This window comes from Oryza sativa, chromosome 10, assembly GCF_034140825.1.
Source record: "Oryza sativa Japonica Group chromosome 10, ASM3414082v1".
NCBI classification, from domain to species: domain Eukaryota; kingdom Viridiplantae; phylum Streptophyta; class Magnoliopsida; order Poales; family Poaceae; genus Oryza; species Oryza sativa.
In genome coordinates, this window is record NC_089044.1 from 12,034,466 (window position 1) to 12,060,267 (window position 25,802).

General features: G+C 42.5%; 2 protein-coding genes across 2 annotated transcripts; both read right to left on the minus strand.

Moving 5' to 3' along the window:
- Nucleotides 1-146: 146 nt before the first annotated feature.
- Nucleotides 147-3,894, minus strand: LOC136353530 (uncharacterized). Its single transcript, XM_066304536.1, has 5 exons — nucleotides 3,474-3,894; nucleotides 3,021-3,287; nucleotides 2,153-2,374; nucleotides 1,311-1,747; nucleotides 147-413 (listed from the first exon to the last, which is right to left on the minus strand). Exons 1-5 carry the CDS (start codon nucleotides 3,892-3,894, stop codon nucleotides 147-149), a joined length of 1,614 nt encoding a protein of 537 aa, XP_066160633.1.
- A 17,872-nt stretch (nucleotides 3,895-21,766) lies between these two features.
- On the minus strand, nucleotides 21,767-24,643 carry LOC136353796 (protein MAIN-LIKE 2-like). The gene is made up of 8 exons (XM_066305024.1): nucleotides 24,495-24,643; nucleotides 24,053-24,422; nucleotides 23,558-23,968; nucleotides 23,166-23,464; nucleotides 22,831-23,089; nucleotides 22,453-22,738; nucleotides 22,231-22,362; nucleotides 21,767-22,167 (listed from the first exon to the last, which is right to left on the minus strand). Exons 1-8 carry the CDS (start codon nucleotides 24,641-24,643, stop codon nucleotides 21,878-21,880), a joined length of 2,196 nt encoding a protein of 731 aa, XP_066161121.1. The 3' UTR covers nucleotides 21,767-21,877.
- Nucleotides 24,644-25,802: the final 1,159 nt, after the last annotated feature.

Consider the following 25,802-nt stretch of genomic DNA (forward strand, 5'->3'; position numbering starts at 1 on the left):
AAATTTTATCTAGCTCATTTTTATATTGAAAATTTTCCTAGAAAATTAGGGTTTAACTTGTAGGCTTTTAAATAATTTCTAAAAATTCCCATTTAAACAACAATTTATACATTTAAAATTTTTAGGGTGTGACAAACCTACCCCCCTTAAACAGAATCTCGTCCTCGAGATTCAGAAGAACTAGAGAACAGTTGGGGATGAGCTGACTTCAATTCATCTTCTCGCTCCCAAGTGGCTTCTTCTTCTGAATGATTACTCCACTGGACCTTACAGAACCGTATAACGCGATTCCTGGTTTTCCTCTCGCTTACTTCCAAAATTCTGACTGGCTTCTCAACATAAGTTAAATCTTCCTGAAGCTCTATATGATCAGGATCTGCTTCCTCCGTAGGTACACGTAAACACCTCTTCAACTGAGACACATGAAACACGTCATGTATTCCTGCCATTGACAGAGGCAACTCTAACTGATAAGCTACTTCACCTCTTCGACTCAAAATCTTAAAAGGTCCCACAAAACGCGGTGCCAATTTCCCTTTGATTTGGAAACGATGAACTCCCCGTAACGGCGTAACCCGTAGATACACATAATCTCCCTCTTCGAAAGCTAAATCTCTACGACGATTGTCGGCATAGCTCTTCTGACGTGACTGGGCAACGCGCAACCTTTCTTGGATAATCTTTACTTTTTCTTCTGCCTCTCTCAATATGTCTGTCCCAAAAACTTGACGCTCACCGGTTTGATCCCAAAGAAGCGGCGTACGGCACTTTCGACCATATAATGCTTCATTCGGAGACATTTGCAAACTAGCTTGATAACTGTTGTTATATGAGAATTCCGCATACGGCAAATTCTTATCCCAACTTCCACCAAAATCTAGAACACAGGCTCTCAACATATCTTCTAAAATTTGGTTTACTCTTTCCGTCTGACCATCTGTTTGAGGGTGATAAGCAGTACTGAAATTCAAACGGGTACCCAATTCTGACTGTAACGTCTGCCAAAACTTCGAAGTAAACTGGCTACCTCTATCTGACACTATGTTCTTAGGAACACCATGCAAACATACCACTCTAGCCATATATAACTCTGCAAGCTTATGTCCCGTATAGGTTGTTTTGACCGGTATGAAGTGAGCAACTTTTGTCAACCTATCAACCACTACCCAAATAGAATCATGTCCTGCCGACGTTCTGGGTAGACCGGTTATAAAATCCATTCCTATTTCTTCCCACTTCCACTCTGGAATCTTCAACGGTTGTAACAAACCAGCTGGCTTCTGATGTTCTGCTTTGACCCGCTGACATACATCACATAGAGCCACATATTCTGCTATCTCACGTCGCATGCTGGCCCACCAGAATTGTTGCTTTAAGTCTTGATACATCTTAGTGCTCCCAGGGTGAATAGAATACAAAGTTTCATGAGCTTCTTTCATGATAGTATCCTTCAACTCCTTATTTTCTGGGACGCAAATTCTTTCTCCTAACCACACAGTACCCTGCTCATCTTCTACAAAACCAATGGCCTTTCCTCTTCGCATGTTCTTCTTTATCTCTTGTATATCAGGATCATTCACTTGAGCTTCTCTAATTTGATCAAACAGAGTAGGTTTAGCTTCCAAAGCAGCCACAAAACCTTTGCTGACTATTCCCAAGTTCAACCTTTCAAATTCCTTGCATAACTCCCAAGGTAAACATCTACCTTCTGACATATTGCAGTAGCTTTTCCTGCTAAGAGCATCGGCTACAACATTTGCTTTTCCCGGGTGATAGTGGATTTCCATATCATAGTCTTTAATCAACTCTAACCATCTTCGCTGACGCATGTTCAAATCAGGTTGAGTGAAAATGTATTTCAAACTTTTATGATCCGTATACACCTCTGTACGGTTACCGAAAAGATAATGACGCCAAATCTTCAATGCATGCACCACAGCTGCCAATTCTAGGTCATGCGTTGGGTAGTTATTCTCATGAGGACGTAATTGCCTAGATGCATAAACAACCACCTTTCCTTCTTGCATCAACACACAACCCAAACCGAGTCGAGATGCATCACAATACACTTGGAAACCTTTCCTCGAATCAGGCAAAATTAGCACAGGCGCAGTCACTAGCCTTTTCTTCAGTTCTTGGAAACTTTGTTCACAATCCTCTGTCCACTTGTACTTCACATCCTTCTGAAGCAGACGAGTCATTGGTCTGGCGATCTTTGAAAAGTTCTCAATAAACCTGCGGTAATATCCTGCAAGTCCAAGGAAACTACGAACTTCTGAAACCGTCTTGGGTTGCTTCCAACTTAATACTGACTCCACATTTCTTGGATCTACTGCCACTCCTCCGGACGATATGACATGACCAAGAAACTTCACTTCGGACAACCAAAATTCACATTTACTGAACTTGGCATAAAGCTGATGCTCACGTAGTTTCTCTAAAGCTAGACGAAGATGCCCTTCATGTTCTTCCTTCGTCTTGGAGTAAATAAGAATGTCATCAATGAACACCACGACAAACTTATCCAGATATTCCATAAACACCTTGTTCATCAGATTCATGAAAAAGGCTGGGGCATTAGTGAGTCCAAAAGACATAACGGTACACTCAAACAAACCATACCGAGTTGTGAAGGCGGTCTTTGGTATGTCTTCCTCACGGATTCGGAGTTGATGATATCCAGAACGGAGATCTATCTTAGAGAAAACTGTAGCACCTTCTAGTTGATCAAACAGGTCATCAATTCTAGGTAGAGGATATTTATTCTTGATAGTAACCTCATTCAACGCTCGATAATCCACACACATTCTCTGAGTATGATCTTTCTTCTCCACAAAGATGACTGGTGCTCCCCATGGCGAAGTACTGGGTCTGATGTATCCTTTCTGAAGCAAATCATCCACCTGTTTCTTCACCTCAGCTTAACTCATTAGCTGCCATTCTGTATGGTCTCTTATGGATAGGGTTAGTTCCTGGTACCAAGTCTATCCGAAACTCTATATCTCTCTTAGGTGGCATACCTGGCAAATCCTCCGGAAACACATCTGGGTAATCTTGTACTATAGGTATCTCTTGTAGAGCAACTTGGTTTAAGGTCATACCATGAGATTTAGGAGAGGATGCAAAGAAAGAAACGGTTTCCCCATTGCTATTGGTTAAGGTCACTTTACGGTTGGCACAATCTATAACTCCTCTGTGACGAGATAACCAGTCCATCCCTAGGATAACATCTAGATCTTTGGATTCTAGCAAGATAAGAGAGGATGGGAAAGGAACTTCTTCTATTTCTATGGTAACAGAAGGACAATACTGTGTCGAAAATACTTGGTTGCCTGGGGTATTAACTAGTAAAGGTCTCCCAAGACTAACAACTTCCATCCCATGTTTGCTTGCAAAACTTTTAGACAAAAAGGAATGTGTAGCACCGGAATCAAAAAGCACAGTTGCGGGTATAGAGTTAACAGGAAACGTACCCAAAACCACATCTGGTGCATTCTGAGCTTCTGCTGCTGCAACATGATTGACACGGGCCTTTGGTGCTGGAACATTGGAGTTGTTCGGGGCTGGAACGTTCTTCACACGCCGAGGCTTCGGACACTTATCAGCATAATGTCCTGGATCACCACAATTGAAGCATATCACTGGCTTGTTTCCCTGTTCCTTCCTAACGGGCTGATTCTGAACTGAAGTTGCTGCAGGACGAGCGACCACGTTGCGGTTGTCATTGCCACGATTACCAGTATTGTTGTTGTAGAACTGGCGTTGAGGACGGACAACTGATGAAGATCCTCCTTGAGGGTACGATGAAACTTGAGGCCCAGTAACAAGACGCGGCCTCTGGTTACTACCCTGTTGTGTCTTGAATTGGGCAGCCCTGCGCTTCTTCTGCTCCATACGGTTATACTTGTCTTCCTGACGAATCGCCTTGTCCACCAACTGCTGGAAATCCCGGAAATCCGTAGACATCAAAGCATAAGACAACTCATCATTCAGTCCCTCCAAAAACTTCTCCTGACGTTCTTCATCCGTGTGATCATCCTCTGGAGCATAGCGAGCTAAACGGTTGAAATCATGGAGGTACTCAGTGACTGAACGAGATCCTTGGTTGAGTGCTCTAAACTCTCTCTTCTTTAGAGCTACAACACCCGTTGGTATGTGCGTCTTCTTGAAAGCAGCTGTGAACTCCTGCCAAGTAATAGGTTCTCCTCCCGCTCTGCCTTGGCGAAAATGATCCCACCATTCAGCAGCGGGTCCATGCAACTGATGCGAAGCAAAAGAAACTTTCTCCTGCTCAGTACACTGGATCAAGTCCAACTTCTTCTCCACCGCATGCAGCCAATCTCCTGCTTCTACTGGATTGGTGGTGCTTGAAAAGGTAGGGGGTCTAACACGTAAGAAATCTGCCAACTTGTTTTGGGGAGGTGGGGGTGGATTCTGGTTCTGATTATTTCCCTGCTGATTCTGTGCCTGCTGCACTAACAGATTGATAGTTGTGTTTGTTGGGCCAAAATCTGAGCTAGCGTTGGTTCTCCCTCATTGTTATTGGCTCCACTTCCACTTCCACTTCCAGTGCCAGTGCGCGTGTTCACCATCTGACGAAGCAGAGACAACAGGAAAGAAAGACAGAGAGACACCCTTAGAACGGAGTTATTTAATTAATTTAAATTCTATATTACTCTTAACTGTGTATGATTACATTTAAGTTGCATTAACACTATCTCACCAACTATCTTACACTCTGACAAACAAAAGAACTAGACTCATGCTGTTACATCCCACCCATGATGTAAGCAACAACTAAAACCCACACACTCACAAGCAAACTTAAACAAGCAATCTAACACAACGAACTACGGCAACGACCTAACTAAGCGACTAATTCCGCCTTGCATCGGAACGAAGCGATGAATCTTCTTCCTCTGAAGTAGCTGGCTCTCTTTCTTCAGGATCTTCCTCTTCTTCCTCATCACTTATGATGTCGATGACAGGTTCAGCACGATTGGGCACAGCTTCACCCATCACGCGAATCTTCGAAGCTAACTGGAGACGAGGGGGCGGACAGGTTCTCTTCCTTGCAGTGAGGCGAAGCTTGGATGTCGGCGGCGGCGTTTCTCCTTTAAGTTCAGCTAATTCCTTCTGTAGACGGTGCACCTTGCTCTTCAACTTGCAAATCTTGCCTCGATTCCAGTTTTCCCTGTCATGAGCTGCTTTGTCTCGCTCCACACTTACTGTATCCATAGCATTAAGCATATGCACCACATGCATCAGAGTAGCACTCTCTTCACCATCAGGACAGGTATAAGATCCATAGTCCTGACCATGAGGCTTGTGAGGATGATACTGGAAAGCTGATGAATCCAACTCTTCTTCAAAGTGTTGACGCAACTCTCCAATGGCCACCAAAGCTACTTCTTGACAAGCATGGCAGTACGATCTTCCTCCAGCTTCAAACTTAAAAGACGGAAGGTCTTCACTATCACTAGCCAACGTCACACGAACACGACATTTCTCCTCGTCGGGGTCATGGGGAATCTGGCGATACTCAGGAGCAACTTCATAGCCTATCTCAAAAGCCATCAACCTCAGCTCCCTGACGAATCCTAACACCTTGATCAAATTTCTTGGTGAATGGCGAGGCATCTAATGAGACATAGAAGAGAAGAATTAATGCATATTTTTCTAAGTTAGCTGCACCAACTAGACTTAACTGATTTTGACCAAAAGGAAGAAAAGAAAAGAAAAGACACATACAAAACTATTTTATAAATATGTTTAGAATGTTACTTTTTGGACAGAGACAAATATATTTTGTTTGACAAATAAATAAAATAAAACTGAAATAATTATGATCTATTATAAGCACGGTACAGTGTCACCATTAAAAGGGATGAGTAGTACTAGTGCCAACATGATTAAATCGATACCATAATAAATGTACAGTGCCGACTAATCAATAAAATTTGGTAAAAAGAAAAGGAAATATTTCGAAAAGAACAACTTTTTGCTTTTGAAAGAAAAGAAATTGAATTCAATAAATTTTGTGCATAACCTTGCATGTGCTGCCAGCTTAATTAATTTATAAGAGAATAGAGAAGAGTAGTTCTATTTTTCAAAATATTTTGAAGGCTACTTAAGGTTTACCATTTGGCTTATCCTAAGGTCAAGGTGGCTCTGATACCAACTTGTCACGCCCGGAATTTCTATCCAAAATTCCAAACGCTTACATGTGTGTTAAGCCCTCGTCCAGGAATCAACCGAGGCACACAATGACAATATTGATAATAGAGTATAAATATTTAACTATAGAATATTCGCAAATAATAAATTATTACAGAGGTGGATAGTTCCTCTCAAAGAAAAACATTCTACGCAGCGGAAAAAAAAAACTATAACAAACTACGGAACAGCTATGGCAACTCCACTCCACAGGCATCTTAACCGAGAACAAGCCTAATCCTCCAGATCATCACCTTCACTGAGAAACTCCTCTTCTGATGAATGAATATTGCAAGAATGAGCATATAACATACTCAACAAGCCACACAGCAAATATGCAAGTGCACAAGATAACAAAGGATGGCATAATATAGTTCATTTGCAGAAAACAGCATTTAATAAATATTTAAGAGAATAATAAAACAGTTGTATAATTGATCAATATTAAATAAACACCATACAACACACCCGTGTTGCATAGGCCCAACCCCATTTGAACAACCAACCCCAGTTGAACAAATGAAACCCTCCAAACCAGGAATTAACCATTCCAAACCAGGAATTAAATTAATTAACACATTATTACCATTAATGAGTAGTGTGAGACTAATCACGAAAAACATTGCTCAACTCACCCATAACCGCGGGTACGGCTATTCGAATAGATTAAACTTTGATCAGAGATGTACCACTGTACCCACAAGACACAACCCCACATCATGTTACCATGTGCCTCAATACCACCACGGTACCTCGGAAAGGAATTGTGACAATACCCCTCGCATAACACAATTCACCACAGTGCACCTTTCCTGGATCATAATCACCCCCTTTAAAACAAGGTATGGACTCCCCAGCGACCCCCATGGACTTCTCGCCACTTCTCAGTCTGGCACACTATAATGAATCATGCTATACAAAAGATAAAGCCGTTGCCCACGCTGGCTTGTGGTTGGCACGATAAATGTTTCACAACAGTAGCTCGCGAACCGGTCCTTAATTGTCATGAGCACAACCATCAAAACCATATGCTCACAACCCACCTTGTCCAAGTTTTAATTATCAATCAATTAACATCACACGATTGACCATCGTGAGCTACCATTATATAAAACCATTATTAACAGTAATAATTATGTAATATAATTTATATTTAACCCCTTTTAATTAGCTAATGTTTCTAAGCATGACTAAGCAAACCTATATATAGCATTTAGCTGAACCAATCCAATATATAAGGTTCATGCTAATCAAATTATAACCCATAGGAAAATAAAGTCATCTTCGGCCATTAAATAATAGGGAACGGCTCACCACCTGATGACATTCGAAAACAATGCATAGTTGAAATAAAACAATAGCTTTAAACGGGATCAACATGCTCAAAGGGTTGTTTGGGATCTGTGTGACTTGCCTTGAGCCTCCACAAACGCTTCGGAACCTTCCTCAACGGAAACGCTCTCCTCCGGAACGTCGGAAACTAAAGCAAATAAACAAAATCAACAAAACAGTACAAAAACAAGCATAAACAGTACATGTGGATATTTTTATCATGTAGATCTTGATTTTAGAAGAATTTAGAAACTTGAACCACCTAAAACGGATCTACGGTTATTTAGTTATGATTTTTCAAAGTTTTAATCTATTAGAAAATCGAGAAAAAGGAAAAAGAGAGAGAGATGACGTCAGCCCTGGCCCTGATGACGTCAGCCCTAGGGTTGACGTCGGCATGACGTCAGCACGACGGCCGGCTCGGGACCGCGATCTCGCCGGCGCTAGGGACTTCGGCGGCGGAAACGGAGACCACCTACGCGTAGAGGGCAACGAGACGAACCCGTTGGTACTCACCACGTAGTCAAAGGATGCACGACGGCGGCCGGCGACGAGCAAAGGCGGCGCGGCGGCTCGGGTTAGCAGCGACGGCGGCGCTCCGGTGGTCGACGGCGGAAACGGAGGGGCGGCCGAGCTTCTTCTCCTCACGGCGCACCTAACGGTGATGGCGGCGACCGACGGCGACGACGGAGACGGCGGCGCGACGATGCCGAAGATGACCGGCGGCGGCGGCGGACTTGGGGAGCGTCGCGACGGCGCTAGGAGACACGGGAGGACTCGGGAGAGGGGGCAAACGAAAGAGGAGATCACGGGGAAGGTTTATATGAGCTCGAATCGAAGAGATCAAGCCGCAAACGTGAGGAATCGAGTCGGGAAGATCTCGGACTCGGTTTTGGAGATAAACTCGAAAACGAATTCAAATCTCATCCAAACCTCAACCATTTGCTTTGATTCTTGGGGGAAAAGGAAGAGGAGACCGAGAGGAACAAAACCCCTCAATCAATCGGAGAAGACGGAGTCGGATTCGGCCGGATTTGGGGCGGGAAACGGCGGCTAGGGTTCGGCTCGGCGGCGCCCGGCCGGAGGTTGACGAAGGGCCTGACAGGTGGGCCCCACCTGTCAGCGCCTGGAGGAGAGAGGGGCGCGCGGGCGCGGGCGGCTTGGGCCGACCTGGGCCGAGCGCGGGGAAAGAGAGAGAAGGAGGGAGGAGTTGGGCCGGATTCGGCCCAACGGCCTAGGAGGGGACTTTTTGAACTTTTTAAACAAAAACAATTTGTAAAATGTTGTTTCAATTATTAAAAATACTTCCCTTGCTCAAATAATTCCCAGAAAATTCTAGAAAATAGTATTTAATAAAATTTTATCTAGCTCATTTTTATATTGAAAATTTTCCTAGAAAATTAGGGTTTAACTTGTAGGCTTTTAAATAATTTCTAAAAATTCCCATTTAAACAACAATTTATACATTTAAAATTTTTAGGGTGTGACATTAAAGTGGTAATGCTGAAATAATCCATTGTAGTATAGTAGCTTATAAGACATAAGCAACCCTTTGACATGTTCATCAATGTGCTATTTATCAGAAACATCTATTTTAAATCGTGAAGTACTATTTCTCATCTTGTTCTTGGGGACTATCTGCTCCTGGTACTGGTGATGGCATTCTCTGTCCTTGTGCTGAAATCTTGCTTAAATCAATAGAGTTGCTTTAGTTTTTTTTTTCTGTTTCTTGATTCCTGTATTGTTCTTTGGGAAGACGAGGGTTCAGTTGGGTTCCATTGGTTGTTGCCATGCATCTCTCTTCTTGATTTTTATGTGTGTGTGCAGTATCTTTCGTGATGATTCTGTACCGGCAGTTTGTGGTACAAACAGGGGAGGAAACCAAAATTAGCTTTCTAATGTGTAGTAAATAAATTTCTAGTATTGCTGGAAGTTGACATGTTTAATTAGAAAGAGTAAACAAAGTAACTCCAAGAATTAAAAAAAAAAGGTAACTACAAGAATTAAAAAAAAGGCAGCAATGTGCATTTCACATGTTATCCTCCCACAATCATGTATTTAAATGTAATGAGTATCCCTTCAGCAAACTTTAGTAAGAGGGTATCTATAGAGGGTATGCACAAACATATAGGCACAATATGCAATACCTGAGTATGCAGTCCCTCCTCCTTGAAGAATTTGTGAGGGAGATTCCTTGCCCCGTGAGCCTATTAAGGAGCAAAAGTTTGAAAAAAAATTTAGCAAGCTTAAGAGTTAGAAATGTCCAACATCGCCGCAATGATAAGATGAGATAATTCTGAAATTCAACTTAAAATGCAGTTGATAGTGAGTGATACTGTCATGGCTATTATGTGTGCATGCATACCCCAATTCATAGATCTGGCTGATGCAAAGTATGGTTCTATGTCGTTTGTATATAATAATATAGAGTGTTCAATTAAATATACAAGTTAAATTTATAATGTACCAGAGTTTTTCTTAGCTGTGCACTTATCCATATTAAGATTATAACCCCAGATTATAACTACGGGTATCTATAGGTAGATAAGCAAAATAGAGTGAACCGACCACAGCATAGACCGTTTTACATTAAAATGAATAGTGCTCCCATAGACCATTTGTCCCATAAGATGTATACTCCCCTGAATTTGTTAGCTATAGAATGTGAGAATACAATTATTGTGGACTGTAAAAAAGAAACCATTTTTATTTTGGTCATAGATTCAGAAAAGAAAATGAGTCTGAATGAATATTTGTTAATTAAATTGGTCCTAAGTGTATTTGTCCCCTAGGTACGTATTATTTGAGGGGCAATATTTTTATGAAGATAGGTAGATAAGCATCCTCCAGAAAATCAAATGAACACCTAAACATCACAGAGGATGCAAATGCCGTCAAGAGGCAAATTCGCTAAGCAAACCGTTGCTTTCCTGGCTATACGACTTGAAGAATGATACATGGTGTCTACTTCCCACAATGATAAAATCACACCCGGGGAAGATAGCTAATTGTCTGGTTAAATTTCAGCAAATGAAAGCTCTATTCGCAGGAGCGGAGTTGGCAACATCGGGGAAAATGAAAGGTTGGCTACCTGCGCGAGCGCTGGGCACATCCACGTCGGATAGATATAGTGCGCGTGGTGGTGGAATTTTGCTAAAAAAAACCCTCCGGTTTGTGCGTAATTCGGTTGAAGCCCCTCGCGAACAGTTCATGTGAGGTGGTACTATACGTGGAGGCACTTTGGAAATCCAGATATTGCACATGAAGGAGAGAAAAACTGCGAATAAGGACTACAGATCCACCAACATGTTCTCTAAAAACAAAGTAAAATAAAACATATACACACTTTACATCAAATGCCTCTAAAACTATTATCTTTAAAATAACTAGTTTTACATAAGCTGAACTTTAGAGGTTTATATAAAATTCATCTTAGATCCTTTTCGAGTAAACCCAAGTTATGTAGAATCACCAAAACATATACTTCCAAGTTATAAAATAAAATTATACACTTACTGTATAATAAAAGCCTCTAAATATTTATGTAAGGAATAACCAATATTGAACAGCCTTTAATTTGTAAAATTTATAGAAAATTCATCTTCACTCCAAATGGAGTGAACAAAGTTTCTATAGAACCATCAAATAGTGGGCTCAACATAGTAAAATAAAATATGGCACCTTTTATACAGATTATAGCTCTAATCTTTAAATAGATAACCTAGGAGTTAATCACCTAGTATTGGTTAAGCAAAATATATGTGTAGAGGTATTTAAAATGCACTCTAGCTATGAATAAACCAAAATAAAACTTATTAGACCAGAGAGGTCATAGTTCCAGCCTTAATTCCCAAAGACTTAGTAAACTTAACTCATATAACAATTTGTACGTTAAGTAACTAACATAGAACATCCCTATTTATAAAATGTGTAGTAAAATAATATAAACTCTAAAATTATGAACTAAGATTAGATTAGTTAACTAAAATACTCATTTTAAACATCACTAGAAAGATGGAGCAAGTTCTAGACCTAAATCTCCAAAGCCATGTGCACATATAGACTCTATGCCTAGAACACGTTATAACTCGTAAAATACATAAAGAATTCATATTAACTCTAAAAAATATGAAACCAAATATGTTAGTCTTAGAAAACACTGTGAAGTCAAACTTAATAAACATCACTTTGCAAAAATATTTTATAACACTACCTAGGTAAATACTACCCTATACTGAGCAGACTTTTTTAAAATTCATAAATCTCAAATAAAAAGAGATAAAATAGAAACTCTTTCACCTAAATTCATCTTAGACCAGTACCTATCCATTGTGCACAAATCATGCATTTTAGAGCATTTTGGATTTTTCGCATATTTCGGTGTTTAATTGCATATCGTGTAGTTTGTATAGATGAATACTTAAACGGTGAAGAAGTGATCTAGGTGCTGACATTTTCTAGTTACAAGGCAAGTCCCACCTCCCTCTCTCTTTGATCACTTTGAACCAATGTTTTGGAGGTTATTGAAAATGTTTGCAAATCTTGTATGTTGATTGTACACTAATAAATTAAAATTTTGTTAAACTTGTTAGACAAACTCCTATTACTTGCACTATCACCATAACCCCACATATATCCATAACCATCATTCCTAACCTTAGGAACAATATGACTATGCCACTCTATATATGAGTTTAGATGTCACTAGATTGCTATAATGCTTAACCATGCTTAGAATGGTTTTTCTTGTCATTATGGGCTCACTACAAACATGAAAATTGTTTTTGAAATAATCTGGACGGGACTTGAACAATCGTGATTTTGACAAATAAAATGTTGGAAAATGCGGATTTTAGGTTTGGGCCTCAAGTGGTGCACATATGGTGATTAGTTGGATACCGATAGGGGGAGAGTGTGCCTAGACTTCACTCAATGTCAGTTCATTTCGTATATAGTACAACCACATGTGCTAGTATGGGATAGCCCAAGCTTAGTAAATTATTGATGGTTTAGCCTTACATTCTGGTAGGCCGGTGTGTATCAGTTCGGATAACTCAAAGGAACTTCATATTTACCCCGACGTGGTAGTTTAGGTGACTAAGTCTTTCCAATACAACATGGTGGGTTCCCGTTGTGTCCGCCACCATGTTGTTAAGTTTAAGGCATGGGCCCGCCACTTAACGGCTCGAGGTCATATTTCCAGTATGACTAGGATGGAGGAACACATATCGTGCTGGTGTAAGGCTAAATCATGAATTTTGGAAAAGCTTTGTTGTGAGTAATAAATCGGATACTTATGTATCGCATGCCATGCTTTTGCATGATTATTATTTCGCATCATGTGGGTAAAGTGTACAAACTCTACAGAGTTAAAACTAATCGATTAGCCGTGCTCGCGGTCATGAGCGGCGTGTAGATATGTATTGAGTATAGACTTGTATTTATTCTTCTAAATGCTGAAATTTACCATTAAATTATGTTGAAATTTGAGAATGAACTCCTTGCTGCCATGCATGGCAATGAGGTGTATATTTATACATGATTAATGACTACTTTGATGCCCAATATGTCAAGTACTAGCTTGCTGAAATTTTTTTGAAAGCAAAATCCGATTTGGAAATTTTTATGTAAATAAAACTCGCTTTATGCTAAAAAGATCCATATTATGCCTTCCTTGATTATATGCCTTACATAGTTACATGTAGAGTGTTAGGCTTGTCGTGGTGCTTGCCAGTATATTATTTCTAATAATGTACTAACTCTTGCTATTGGATTAACTATTTGATTGCAGGTCTTAGACTTAGTCTTTTGAGTGATGCGGGTGATCGAATGCTTCTTCTAGGACTTGAACTTAATGGGGTAAACCCCTAGTCGGTGTGCTTGAGGATTGGGTAGTCAAGCTTCCGCTGTTCTCTGATATATTTATTTGGCCGGACGGCCTATGTAACGCTAAATTAGTTGTAAATTTTAATCGCTTTCATCTTAAATGTGTTTGCTATGTATGTCCATGCTTAAGATGAAAGTGTGAATCTAGTGCACATCCTGGGAACTAGATTCACATGAGTATGAGTTAAGAATATTTGAGATGTTGTAGATCTTTAGCCATTTTTGTCAAGTCTCCTGAATGTGTAACACACCTGGTCGCCGCCTTCGAGTGGTTTGACGGGCACATCTCGGGCTGAAGTTGACTGGCAGGCTAAAGGCCCAGCAATGTCTCCAATATTCTTCTCTCGAGGCGTCGGATATTTCATTATGTTTGTTTGATGACTTGAATTATTCACTTCATCCCTCAAATATAATGGAAGGTCCGGAGAGCCTACGACATGGTGATACCCGGAATACCCATCAAGGAAACAGAAAAAGGAATGATTTGCTAGCTGTTCCAACATTTCATCAATCAAGGGTAGCGGAAAATGATCCTTTTTTTAGCCTTATTAAGTTTTCTGTAGTCTACACATCCTCCATCCAGTTACAGTTCGTTGCGGGATAAGTTCATTTCGAGCATTTGCAACGACCGTCATTCCTCCCTTCTTTGGCACAACCTGGACCGGGCTAACCCACACACTATATGGTACGGGATAAATAATCTCGGCATGCAGGAGTTTTAGGACATCTTTCTTTACAACTTTTCGCATCGCATTATTGAGCCGTCGTTGAGGTTCCCTAGAGGGAGTACTCTCAGGATCAATAGGGATACGATGAATACAAAGCGCGGGATTAATCCCTCTGAGATCTTGAAGGGAATAGCCAAGAACAGCGCGATGCTTTTCTAACACAAACAGAAGACGTTGAGTCTCGTCTTTAGAAAGCTTGTCACTTATGATGACAGGGGCTTCTTTGTCATTGTGCAAGAAAGCATAGCGTAGGCCTTCAGGTAGAGGTTTAAGCTCAAGCGGAGATCGAGACGGCGGTTCCATGATTGGAATTTTGGGAGTCTCTCCGTGTTCCGCTTCCTCCTTGATGAAGTCAGGGACTTCATTTTCCAGAAGGGTCTCGGGAGACTCGTGAGGGGGAACTGCCGTAACTTCCTCCACAGTCTAAGGCGAACCTTGCCCGTGAGAATGGAACTAAGAATTCATTCCCTCCAGAGTTATCTTGAGGCTATCTAATCAGGGTGTATTTATGAGGAGTTGCTCAATGAGAAGCCCGATTAGAATGTCGAAATCTTGGATTTCAAAGACGTGGAAATCCAAGACTGCCTCCCTGTCTTCAAAGTAGACAGGTACGTCTTGCACAATCCCAAATCCTTCAATGATACTTCCGTTCGGGTTCTTGAAGAATTTGTTTGTCGGGGTTACTGCCTTATCGCTTAGGTAAGCGAATGCAAATGACTTAGAGATGAGATTAACCCCGACAGTTGGACTGCATAGAATAACAACGTCGTTCCCTTCTAGGTGACAAGGAATAACCCGGGGAGCGGTATTTATCTGAATAACTTCGGATGAAAGCTCTGCCTCCCTTAGCCATTTGTCACTTATTATGGATGTCAACTCCTGGACAGTTTCTCTTAGGAACCCAAGTTCCATAGGATTGGGAGGTGGCAAGGGAACGTGTGGTTTGTTTTTACTGAAATAGTTCAGGGTGTTACCAAAGTCTTTGTCAAAACCGTCCTAGAACAGGATTGCGGCATGATCCGGAGTCTGAATTTCTTCATTCTCAACGGATGGCGGTTCGGGAACTTTTTCATTAATCGAGTCGGTAGAGGTGGAAGGTTCAGATTATGACTCGATTGTTGAAGGTTCCCCTATCTTGGACATGGATGCTTCTGGTAGGGGTTCATTGCATTGCATCATGAAGGAAGTTTTTTCTAGAATGCGGTCTAGAATTACTTTTCCTTCCGACGGCGTTTTGTGCATGAACGATCCTCCGGCGGTTATATCTAGATAGAATGCAGATTCCTTATCCAGACCCATATGAAAATGTTGCAAAAGCACATACTCCGGTAAGAACAAGGTTGGTCCGGACTGCACTAAGTTAGTGAATCTGGACTAGGCTGCACCGATTGATTCGTTTTTAATCTACTGAAAACTTAGGATTTTTACTCGAAGGGTAGTAATACGAGTAACAGGGAAGAAGGCAAGACAGAATCTGTCTCGCTACTTTTCCCAATTACTGTTTACACATCCAACGATAGATGTGCACCATTGCTTCGCTCTCTCTTGAAGGGAGAACGGAAACAATTTCCACCGTACAATTTCTTGCTTCATGCCTGTTGGTATTTCTTAACGACATTACTAGAAATATAATTCCCAGCAATGGCGCAGAAATACTCCTGGTATATTATGGTTACAGAGTTCATCCGCAAGCGCACGGATATACCATTGTAGCATTTTATCCGAGAGTATTCCAAGGGTATCGTATTTATTTTATCCCATGGGAAGATCATGTAGAGAGAACTTGACTAATAATTTATATATTACTTGTAATAATCATATCTTAAGCAGGGGTTAAGATAATACAAGGGTAGAGTGACACACAAGCATTGAAGCTACTCATTCTCATACTAAATTATATAAGCTAAATGGAAAGAAAAGAGAAAGATAATCTATTCCTATACTTCTAGTATACAAAGTATACATACATTCCAGTCATCTGATATACTAGCTAATACCCTCTATCCGATACCCTCCTGGTACTTCGAGAAGCCACCCCTGATTGTCGAGTTCCTTAGATAGCCCGTCATGACCATAGAACCGGGGCTAAATACGGAGGAGTACCCTCCCCAGGGAATTAACTTAGGATTATAAACACGCTGGAGGAATACCCGTACTGAGCTGTCACCATCAGTGGCCCACCTCTCATCCGCAGCATATAACCCCAAATAATGATATCCCGTAATCTAGACACCATGTCTAAACTACCAGATACTACTCTAATATCATCGTCACGACATAGAGTAATTGCATAAGCAAACATTATACCCGCACCAAAGCATCTCCCAGATAAGCTAGCAGTATATTCAGTATAACATGAACATAATGTAAAGTTGGCATTCATATACTCGGAAAGTATTTCAATACCATAAATGTATAAAGAAGAGTAATCTAATAAAAGTACAAAGCTTACAAAAGAATGAAAGGAAAGCTACTAGAGCCATACCTGAACTCTTCTGAAGACTTCCGGACTCCCGATTTCTACTCTACTTCTATTCCACTAACTTAATAACACTAAACTAACTTGAGAGAATATGAGAGAGCTCTTGCTTGAGGTGTGTGAGTGAAGTGAGAAGATGAGCTTCTTTTATAGCTGAACTATGACGGTTATGACAGTTGGAATGGTCGGTAATACCCTCCAACCATCATTGGGGCTTCATCTTCACCGTCCAGCCAAAACCTGGATCCAACGGAGGCGAGAGAGGTTCGGCCGAACCCGGCCCAGTCTAGCCCAATCTCGGCTGGCGGCCTCCTCCATTGTTCTCCTTCGCAGACTTGTGAATTTTGGCCTAATTCAGCATGTCAACTTTGAGTTCTTGGCCCATTCATACATAAGTATGATTCTCGACATCGTCCAATTGATTTATCGTCTGTGTTGATGTCGATTCTCCTCCATTTTTTATAGTTATTCTCTGCAAAAGGTTAGTAGACCTAATACTAGTGGAATATTATTATTCTAACATATATATGCATTGCAAGCATAACTAATTCTCCTCTATTTTGGTAATATTGACGGTCGAAACTGATTGATAACGACCGTCAACAATGCTATGAATCTTAAGGCATGAGCAGACTTTCTCAAAGTCCCGCAAATGATGGTAGGGATTTTTTAGATCAAGGCTAGAAAAAGGATTCTCTCTAAGCATACTGATTAGTTCGGGGCGAATTTCATAGCCAGTTGTATAAATCTGCTCCGATGAAGGAGGTGCCTCATAGAATTCGCCCCTAGGAGCAGACAGCTCGAAGAGAGGTTGCTCCATAGTCGAGAAGAGTTTGACAGGAATACTTCTCCGGGTAGCAGGGATGAAGGTAGAATAAAAAAAATGAAAAGAGATACAAGGATGAACTGGGTTCGAAAATGATCAGCAACTGATCCCCGGCAACGGCGCCAGAAATGCTTATTGGTAATTCTTACGGTCACAGATAAAATCCGCAAGTGCACGGATATACCGATGTAGCACTTCCCCTACGGAGTATTCCAAAGGTTATTGAATCCAAGGGAACATGTGTGGTCAGATCTTCCTTCGGTTCATCCAAGGGCACCAAGCAAAAGATAGGCTAGGATAGAGAGGATTTACTAGTGAGAAACAATGTCTAGGGAAAGCTTAAGTTTAATCCTAAGGCAATACTTCAGGCACTAGCAACCCGTTGTTCTCGAGGGCTACGTACCCGGACAGGGAGGACTTAAAGTGATCTCGAGGGCTGTCACCACCTCTACACCTACCTCAAACGTATGTGGGATACACAGCAATTACTGGATAACAATTACCTAAACACCATGTCTAAGTAATTAATATCTACTTTAGTGTTTATAACTCACCAAAGCAATCACTATATTTTAGTTGATTATAGTGAACAATAATCCTGTATGCTATTTAGGAACTAACCAAGAGATAATTCTTACAAGATAAATCTAAATTACTCAAGAAGATAATTCTATTGAAATCAGTAATAAACAGAATAAAAGAAATGAAAGAAGATTACCTACAACTCCGGAATTCTTCCGACTTCTTTTACTCTACTCTCTTCCTATTCTAGTATACAATATAGTACAATAGAGCCTCTTATAATTTAGCTCAAGCTTAAAAGTGTGTGTGAGAGTGAAGGAGTGAAGCTCCTTATATAGAGATAGGTATGACGGTTGTGCAAGGGGAAATGTCCGAAGTACCCTCCAACCGCCATCAAGAGTGCAACTAGGACGTCCACACCAAACCACAGGATGGACGGTGGAGATGGTGGTTCGGTCGAACCAGGGGTTCGGCCGAACCTGGGCTGGGCCCTCCTGGCCTAGCCTTCGGCCCATCTCCTCCCTTGGTCCTCCTCTATCCATTTCTCTGAGTTTTGAGCTGATTTTCTAGTATTTTGATGAAGTTCCCAACCCATCCTTGTATGGATACATGTTTCTCCCACACTTTAGTCTGATTTTCCTCCTAACTTCTGGGTTTATTACCTGCATCAAATAAACACCAGTGAAATATATAAGTTTTAACACCTATCACTATGTTGGATGTTTTATTATCTGAACTTCATGCATAGGTTGGCGGTATAGAATTGGCTTTAATGACCACCAACAATGCCCAGATAGTGATACTTAATAATCTAGACACCACGTCTATATTGTTAAATACTACTATATATCCCCCGAGATGACATAGAACAACCGAGTAATCGGACACTAAACCCACACCATTGCACCTCTCTGGTAGGCTAGCTACACAACTATATTGATACAAGTATAAAGTAAAAGTCAGTACTCGGATAATATAAATGGAATAAATTACCGAAGATGTATGAAGAAGAATATTTTATCAATTCAATGAGTCTTACATCCTCCGTTTCATATTATAAGACTTTCTAGTATTGTGCACATCCTATCTTACTATAAAGTTATCCCCCACTAACTCCTTAAGCTTAACATGCAAAGATGCCACATCATCATCCACTAACAATCATCACATTTAAACATCATATAAACATGCTATATCTTTATAATTTTTATAATTTAAGAGCTTTTTAAATACAAACATGTTAAATTATCATCCAACATAATTCACATAATGTTTCAATGTATATCTTTATTATGTTTTATGATATCCTATATACTTATATAGTTCATCATGACTTAGTTAGTGCTTAAATGATTAATCTATGGTCCAAATTATCTTTCTCCTTTTTCCTCTAATTAAATTATATCACATCAATTGTTTTTAGCTTTTAGATGATTAATATATGGTCCAAACTATCTCCCTACTTTATCTACTAAAAAGTCATACCCCCCTTACTTTTTACGTTTGAATCACCATTCTACATACTGTTTAAATTTAAATTATCATAAACCACATTAATTTACTTAATCTGATGTTATCTAGCTATCTTACACGTTATTTTCTTATTGTTATCATACTAAATTCCCGCAGCGTTTCACCTAGTTCATATATATGTTAATGAATCTAGACATATATATGTATCAAGATTCATTAACATCTATCTATATGCGGGCAATGCTAGAAAGTCTTATACCTGAAACGGAGGTAGTACAAAAGAAGAAAGGAAAGCTACTTGAGCCATACCCGAATTCTCCTGAAGACCCGAGTACTCAAATACTATTCTAATTCCTACTCCACTAGCACTAAGATACTACTAAACTCGAGAGAGGGAGATATCTCTTCTTCTTGAGTGTGTGGAGAGAGTGAGGATGTGAGGTCCTTATATAGGGCAGTTATGACGGTTAGGAGATGCAAAATGTCCATTCTTCCCTCCAACCATCATTGAGGGAGCATCCTAGACGTTCACGCCAAAACCTGAGATCAACGGCAGAGATGGGGGTTGGGTTCGGGCGAACCAGAGGATGGCCCAAACGACCTAATTTTCGGTAGGCCGTCTCCCTGTTGGCTCCTCAGTCCAGAAGGCCTAGTGGATTGTGTGAATTCTATGTTCTTGGCTCATTTATCCATAAGTCTGGATCTTGACAACGTTCGATTGATTGATCGTTTATATCTGTCGATTCTCCTACATTTATATGTGCTTCTCCTGTATACATGTTAGTAGCATAGTATATAGTGAAAGTAGATATTTTATTTAAAAATTATGCATGGCAAGTATAGCTAGTCTTCATTAATTGGGTAATATTGATGGTCGAAATTGGTCGATAACGATCGTCAAGAAGATAGTGAGGATGATGAACAAGAGAGAAAGGGGAGATGGAAGAAGGAAGGTGTGAAGATGACACGTGGGGCATGGCCCCCACCATTTTCATTTCTTTTAACAGACATGTGGATCCACGGTTTTTTATTATTTTTTGGAATAGGATTGCCATATAAGCGCCACATCAATGCCACGTGGTACGAAGACCTAGTCAAACAAGCCACGTAGGTACCACATCAGCCAAAACTGCTAAGATATCTCGTTTGCACCGATTTTGATAGTTGGGGAATCGGTTGTATCTGTTTTTTTTTTGTGGGTTAAGAACGAAAATCGGATTCGGTGTAAATGCAAGGGACCTCAATGAACTTAGAATTTTTTTTATTTATAATTTTTTTTATTAAAAGTTTTACAAAAATAATTTTCCATTTTGAAAATTGACGGAAATAGTCGCCTACCGCCCTCTGGGAGGGCGATTTTTAAAAATCGCCCTCCCAGAGGGCGGCGAAAATGACGTGGCAGCCGGCCGTTCGCTCTCGGGCGACGGCCGTCAAAGAAATTTGCAGGCGGCCCCCTTGCCGCCCTCCGCTAGGGCGGTTTTATACTGTGCGGGGGGCCGCCTGCAAATGGGCGGCGAGGGGGGCATGGAATTTTGCAGGCGGCCCCCTTGCCGCCCTGGGGGAGGGCGATTTTGTACTGTGGGGGGCCGCCTGCAAATGGGCGGCGAGGGGGCATGGAATTTTGCAGGCGGCCCCCTTGCCGCCCTGGGGGAGGGCGATTTTGTACTGTGCTCTATATTTTTTTTTATATAAATATCAATAGTTATGAAATCTTTTTATATTGAAAACTATACAAGATTAAAATCTCCAAGACTGGTAAAATACAATTTTATTATTTTTTAGGGCATATTTGGATTGTTACCGTACAAATATTTTGTTAGTGCCAAAATATAAGCAAGTTTTGGCACTACCAAATATTTGGTAAGGTAAAATTGCATTTGATCATATTTGGTTTGCTGCCAAAATGTAAAATTGTAGTGAAGAATGTTGTACATAATCTCAAATCTAGATTACGTATTACCAATGAATAGGCTTCCATTTTCGTGTGTGGTGTGCTAGTGGGAAAGAAGATATGAAGAGGTTGCCTTCAGATTGTCAATTATATAGCGTCGTTTTCACTGCAATATATGTGAACTCAATGAGATGCATTATTCATTAGATGTGACAAGACGATCACGCGTGGGTGTGATTCACTTTATGTCAACAGGCAGCGACGAAAGTTGATAGTGATAACTCGAGCTGCCGCTTTTCATGTGTGCTGTTGTGGACTGTGCGCGCTACTGGATATGGCACTACCGTGAAGCGCCGAAAGTGTGATGTTGTGAGCATAAGTTGTGCAAGCACCATATGAATGAAAAGAACTACTTAGACGAGACAAACACAAGTAGTACTGTAGTAGTAATAGCAAAAGTAGTACTGCTTTACAAGTTTGTAAGCCAAAAGAAACGGTCACATAAGGACTGAAGAGGTAGAACACTACTGACGAGGCCTCTTACCCCTGTCCCTCCTACCCTGCGCCCTAATGTGCCCCTGGGAGTACGTGAGTCGGTCCGGGGGTACGGCACGGCCAACCCGACCTGCCTGTACAGGTGTGACCTCTGGCTGCTCCTGAGTGTGCGCCTCTGGAGCTCCTCCAAGCTGAGAGGAGCCTAGTACGTCCTGGTGGTCTGCACCGTGCAAGTCGTCGTCGTAGAACTGGCTAGTAGGACCAGTCCTACCGGCGTGAGACGAAGAGGGCCCAGTACCGAAGATCCCGGCTGTATATCCTGCTGGACAATGACCATCAGATTCGTACAAGTATTTAACAGTAGTAATAAAAAGTAAAGTACCGTGTGGGCGAGGGATCGACGCTCCGTGAGAGGAAGAGCTGGCGAACGCGCCCGAAGAGGTGGCGAACGGCCCTGCGGAGCTCGCGGAAGCACCGGTCGTGCCTGCGAACGCGCTCGAAGGCAGACGAGGTCCTGCGATGAGGAAACGTGCAGTTAAAACATGGTGACACATTCGTGCAAAAGCTGAAACAAAAATGAACTAATATCTGGGCTGAACTGTACCGTGCGAAACCGGTGCTGTAGGTCGCACTGCTCCGAAGCTAGGGGCGCTCGAAGGCAAACGAGGTCCTGCTCCGACGGTAGGCGCGCGAGGCCGTGGGTGTACCGGACCAGCTGGAGGTACGACGTCCACGGCGCTGCGACAGGAGAAGACGCGCATGACCGCACGCATCTTCTCCTGCATCCGGTCGAAGGTCGCCCTCTGCTCAACGTCACTCAAGTGCAAACCTCTGTTCAACCTCACCTGGACTGCGGTGATATCGGCACTGATATCCCGTGCGGCATCAGCCTATGCAAGATGGAAATTAAAAATTCAGTAGCTGTCCTATATTATGCAAGAGAAATGAAATAATTGTTGGAAGTAATACAAATTGTACGTACCGCCACGAAGTAGTCTCGGTCACGGTGCGTGGGATACGCGTCCGTGACAGCGGCAACGTGCTGCTCTGGGGCGTCTGGAGTGAAGGTCACACGCGCACGAGTGCGAGGAAGGTACCAGCGAAGGTAGTCACGGTAGTTCTCCTCCGTGTGTGGGAAGAGCTCGTTGATCACCTCCTCTGTAGCTAACACCCAGTCGTCAACGTACTGCTGTACACGTGGAGCCCAAAGTGCGCCTGCTAGCTGTCCCCGTCGAGTCAACCTGTGAAGAGAGGTAAATTATATGGCTCGATGATGTAATTGTCATAAAAATTTAGAAATGAACAATCCGAACTCACGAGTGGTCGGAAGGGGGGACGGTCGGCTGCACGTTGCCCGGAAACGCCTGCCTAAGTCCGAACTGTCTCATCACACGCTGCGGGCAGTGGGGCTCAACGAAAATGTCGAACACCATCGGCAGGATGGTGAGCCAGTACGCCTGGTCGCGTGTGCACAAGGACGAAAGTCCTAGCGGTGCTCTCGCAGCGACGGCCTCCTCTGTGTACGGCTCCCAGATGACGTCGCTCGGCTGGAGACGGTCAAACTCGAACACGAAGTCCGGGTAACCACGTCTCACCTGGACGTGAGCGTAACGACGCTGCAATAAACATGATCGGAATTAGACATGTTATGTGAAGGAAAAAAGAAGAAGAGGACTGATAAACTTATAACGCAGCGAAGTTGCACTAACCCCACGTCGACACCAGTAAGTCCCCATCGTGGGACCGTCCTCAGGCCACTGCGCGCTGCGACCAACCCCGTAGGGTGCGCTGTCCACCACTGGTCGCCCTATGGCAAACCTCTCGGCTGCCCAAAGCTGAAGCAACATAGGGCAGCCAGCGATGATCGCGCCCGCGTCAGTCTTCGTGCACGCCTCACAGAGGGCACGGTACGTGGCTGCTAGCACGGCAGAACCCCAGCTCCACTGCGGCACGTCCTGTGGCTGAGCATCCGCGATGGACCGTGCGTAGTGGACCAGCCGGAAGTCCACAGCGTGCCCGTGGGTGCTAGTGAACATCACCCACCCGAACAACCACAACAGGTACGCCTCAAGGGAGCGTCGCACCGAGTAATCATCAGCGTCAGGGTGCAGAAGGTCCGCCTACAGTTAAGAATGAAATGTTAGTACAAAACACTCATCCGGTCGCAAATAAGCATGTATGATAATAACAACCTATTTACTTACAGTGAACTGGAGCAACCAAGCCTTGCTAGGCCCGACTGTAGAGTACGGAGGAAGGGTGCTGGTCGGTCCTAGGTGTGGAAGGCGCATCACCTGCTCGAAGCGCGCAGTGATATCCTCCTTCCACCCAACAACACCGTCCACGGGACCAACTGGTGCTCCCGCCAGCGGTAGCCCAAGCAGGTACGACACGTCCTGCAGTGTCGGAGCCATCTCCCCACAGGGAAGGTGGAACGTGTGCCTCTCAGGTCTCCAGCGGTCTACAAGAGCGGCAAGGAGTGACCGGTCTGCATCCCACCGCTTCGCTGGGTCACGGTCGTCCGCCGCCGCCTCAACAAGCCTACACAGTGGTAGAAGGCCTGCCGCACGCAACCTGTATAGAGCAAACTTCAAACATAAGTACAACACAAAGCAAAGTTGAGTTGAAATGTGAACATACGCGTACCAAGGAACGTGACGGGGGTCGACACGCAACCACTCGCGCGACGTGCGTGGACGGAAGGTGCCGAGCTGTGCACCCTCGACTGCTGACAGGAACGAGCGGTGGTTCCTGTCAATAGCACGGTTCAACAGCGCCGGTGTGTCGTACGCCATACCTGCATCAAATAGGTTTATCAGAAACATGTAAATAATTAGTTCAACATAAGTAATAAATGTTCATAAGCGAATTACTAACACATATTAAACAAGAGTACAAAGAAACAAAAGTAATAAATGTTCATAAGCGAATTACTAACACATATTAAACAAGAGTACAAAGAAACAAAAGTGTTTAGTCCGAACACTCATCACGATAACGTTATGATGCAACTCGGAATAGTTCGCAATACTACTAGTACAACAATAGTCGGAGGTACTCATTACAACAACATTGAATTGAAATTACACGATAGAAGTATTTAGTCCGAACACTCATTACATCACAACAGTATTTTATTTCCTAAATCGAAAGCATTGTTACACCATGGAATCGCCTGCTGCGCGACGACGCCTTGGCCTTGCGCGCCTGCTTGTTGTTCCTTCACCAGGTGGTCGCCTACCATCACTTGCCTGTCCAGATGGACTAGCATCTGCGCCGCTTGGAACTTCTGCGTTCTTCGGGCATTTCTTGTAAGTATGGCCGCGCAGATCACACTTGCTGTAGCGTAAAGTCCTCCCACCTGCTTCTGACTCATCCATATCATTTCTGATGCGTCTAGTTTGGCGTCGACCCTTTTTCACCCTTAACTTAGATGGATCTGGAATATAAAAAACTTGGGCACTCAGCGTTGTGTAAGATCCTGAGATCCCGAACCCATATATCTCCTCACTCCATGTATGAAAGATTGCTTCTTTCCTGAAATAATTTGAGACGTACACATTGGGAGATATGCCACAATCACCGGCAGCAGCAAGAACGTGTGAGCAAGGAAGGTGAAGAAGCTTCGGCTTCATACAACTGCAGGTACATCCACCATCCGCCTTCAAGACATATTCCTGCACGGCTTGCTTGCGATAGATACCACGCCTGCTCCTATCAACACACATTATTTCATACCGATGCACTTGTGTGCCTTGAGCAACAACTCTATGTCTCCGTGCCTTTTTGATTTTATCTTCCATGTACTTTGTCACTACGTTGCCAAACACTATGTTGTTATCGGCCATGGACGGACCAATTTTCTTGTATCGATCCCTAAAGTAGGCTTGCGTGCCGTGAAGGATGAATTCAATAATAGCAACCAATGGAAGTACCCGAACTCCTCGCATTACC